The following is a 3003-nucleotide window of genomic DNA, read 5'->3' as shown; positions in this document are numbered from 1 at the left end:
AGAAGGCAGAGCCCAGGGAGGCAGGAGCCCAGCAGGATGTGCCAGAGCTGGAGCTCAGTGAAGGTGGGTGCTGCTGGCTCCTGCCACCCTCGAGGGACCTGGGGATGTGAGAAGTGACTGAGCCAGGGTGCAAAACTGCTCTGGGAAAGGGTCTGGAGAGCAAAGACCAAGCTGTTAGCAGCTCAGATGGACATTGCCACGGGCAGAAAAGCTGATGGGGGGAAATGCATGTCAAGGGAGAAACACCCTGCTCTGCATTAGAGCAAAAGAGTGCTTGGTGCCTCCACTGAAAGAAAATTCATGCAGAGACCATAGCATTGCCTTCCTGCCACCCACACATGTAATGAAAGGCACGTTCAGTCAGGTGCTGGCTTGAGCCAGAAGGTAATTTTGACTCAAAATCTTCACAGAGAGGTGGTTGGTGGCAGCCAGTGGCATCCCTGGGAGGCTGCATGGCTCCAGCCCACTCAGGGCAGGGCTGTGGCAGCTCTGGGGGACCATTGCAGCAGCTGGCTGTGTCTTTTTTTTTGCAGAAAAGCCTCCAGAGAAGCTCCAGAGAAGCTCTCCAAGCAGCAGAACTTCTCCAGGCACTCTCCTCCGAGAAGTCAGCCTTGCAGAAATAGTGAGTGGTCAGAGGTGGCCTGCTGGCCTCGGGCCTTGTCCCCGCTGCTGTGCTCATCTGAACTGGATCAGATTAGGATAGGGCAAGAGTAGGAGGCACTTGGGGGCTGGAACAATCAGCCAGACTCGGGTAGTTTGTCATTTCCAGAGCCTGGCATTCAGCGGTTGCAAGGACAAACACAGCGAGGGTGTCAGCCCAGGGCTGCTGAGTGACATGGCGACACTGGGCACTGGGAGATGAGACTGCAGGACCTGGACCTGCTCCTGGTCATGGGAACTCAAGCCCACAGACACACCCACACAGATACCTCTGTTTTGGCACAGGTTTTGCTTACTCGACCTCCACAAAAAACTTGAAAGAGCAGGTGAAAAGGGGTTTTGGTAAGGCTGCAGGCAGGCTGTGGGGATAATTAATAGGGATCACAGGAAGGCTTGGTGACATCTCCAGGTGGGCAGGGGAAAGTCAAGTCAGAACATGTGGTGAGCCTTTCATGACAGCTGATGGAGACAACGATGTCCTGGCCCAGGTGCTCCAGCAGAAATACACCCACCAGAGCAGTGTGTGCCAGGAGCTTGCATGAATAAAGCCTTGCATGAGTAAAAAGGCCTGACTATGGGACAAGGAATGTGCAGGGTCTTATCTTGGTTAAGCCACTGAATCATGACTTAAGAGGAGATGCAAAACTTCCTGTGCTGCAAATCAGTGCAGCCAGAAAATGGAGAGTACATGAAGGGAAAAATTCCTGGAAAAATGAATAAAAACTTTGATAGGGCTGTTGACCAGAACCATATCAAGCAGAGCACTCAGGAGCTGTCTGCCTTGTCCTCACTGGTGAGGAGATGTGTCCCAGTTCAGCCAGGCTCCCTGCGGAATGGCTCACCTGGACTTTCTGTCACAGGCATCCCAGAGGATTTCCAACCAGCTGCACGGAACCATTGCCCTGGTGAGACCTGGCTCCAGACCCTGCCTCCTGGAAAGGAGTCCTTCAGAGGCAGCAGTGTCTCCCCCAGCCAGGAAGGCTCCTCTCCCTCCAGAGCGCGAGCACAGCCCCAGCCTGGAGGCGTGAGTACCTGCGAGCCATGGGCTGGCCCACTGCAGCTGCCCCTCGGTGGATGCATGGCCAGCATTCACTGTGCCTGCCCTCCTCCCTCCCCAGACTTCCCCCACAGCCTCGGGAAGGGGGGGGATATCCCAGTTTACAGCAGTGAAAAGCGACTGGAATCCAGCCCAACAAGGTCGGGCTCTCGTTATTCCAGCTCCTCAGACAGACCCACAAAGTGAACCAGGTGTCCCCACATCCAGGCAGGACTGTCCCAGGCAGGCAGCAATTCCTGCTCCTCCTTATCTATTCTAATGGGCTTTCCTGCAGGGCTCAGCACTTCCCAGGCTTATCCTCCCCACTGATTTCAGGAGCACAGAGGGCTGAGCAAGGCCAGGGAGTTCACCTGTAGACAGAGAGTTTCCCAGAGTGTGAGTAGTTCTGCAGAGCATTCCTGGGAGCAGCTTGCCCTGATGGAAGCTGCCAAATAACCAACAGCAGCAGGGAGTGGGTTTGCAGGGCAGGTTCCTGCACTGCCCCAACCTTCCTACGATGGCTGTAAGAGTTTCCCATTGAGTGAGATTAGGGGAGGGTGGGCTGTTCCTCTGTCCTGGGGGTCTTCAGGCACTAAGAAAGCCCAAGGGGGTAGTTAGGATGCCGCTGGCTGTAAGACTTTATTCAAAAAGTGACTTCATGGCAGCAGTGCTGATGTGAGAGCATCCTTATACTCTCATAACCCCTTGCCTTGAGCTGCCATGGCCTGGGGACAGGGGATTGCTGCTGGATGCTGGAATGGCTTCCCATGCTGTGTGGGATGGGAATGGCTTCCTACTGCTGACTGCCTGATGCCCCTGGCCACCAGGACCCTCCTCCCCAGCACAGACCCCAAACACAAACACGGTGTACTGACCAAGAGCTGCAACAGGGCATGGAAAGAGCAGGAGAGACCACACACATCCCTGCACAGCTGGGAAACCATGGGAAAGCTCTGTTGCTAATGTGTGGGGTTATTTTCCTGACGTGATCTCTAATGCAATTTTTTTTCCCACGCTTTTTTTAGTTATTTAACAGCGAGCAACCCGGACTCCCCCAAGGTCGCTCCATCCTACGAAAACCTAAAACTGAGTGCCCGGAGAGAGCAGCTGTGCCTCCTGCACAAGCACCTCTCCCTGCACCAGCTGGGGCTGGCGAGTCCCTGCGCCCCGGGCGAGCGGGACAGCGGCACCTTCCCCATCCACCCGCTCCGGAGCAAGGCTGCTGAGAGCAGGGCGCGCTCCCGGGACCCCTGGGACGAGCAGGCAGCCCTGCTGAAGCTCCCTGCCCCCATGGTGTACGTGAGGGA

At 55.8% G+C, this 3003-nt stretch overlaps 1 protein-coding gene across 1 annotated transcript in view; it reads left to right on the top strand.

Annotated features, from left to right (window-relative positions):
• RBBP8NL (RBBP8 N-terminal like) overlaps positions 1-3003 on the top strand; it is a 13534-nt gene that overhangs the window by 5195 nt on the left and 5336 nt on the right. Inside the window, 4 exon segments of the mRNA XM_031058035.1 lie at positions 1-63; positions 534-622; positions 1521-1684; positions 2722-3003. The exon segment at positions 1-63 is cut by the window's left edge and continues 95 nt beyond it; the exon segment at positions 2722-3003 is cut by the window's right edge and continues 44 nt beyond it. Coding sequence (XP_030913895.1) covers positions 1-63; positions 534-622; positions 1521-1684; positions 2722-3003 — 598 coding nt within the window.

This window comes from Geospiza fortis, unplaced genomic scaffold (assembly GCF_000277835.1).
Source record: "Geospiza fortis unplaced genomic scaffold, GeoFor_1.0 scaffold188, whole genome shotgun sequence".
Taxonomy (NCBI): domain Eukaryota; kingdom Metazoa; phylum Chordata; class Aves; order Passeriformes; family Thraupidae; genus Geospiza; species Geospiza fortis.
The sequence above is the reverse complement of the archived record's forward strand: the minus strand, read 5'-3'. Positions and strand labels throughout refer to the sequence as shown.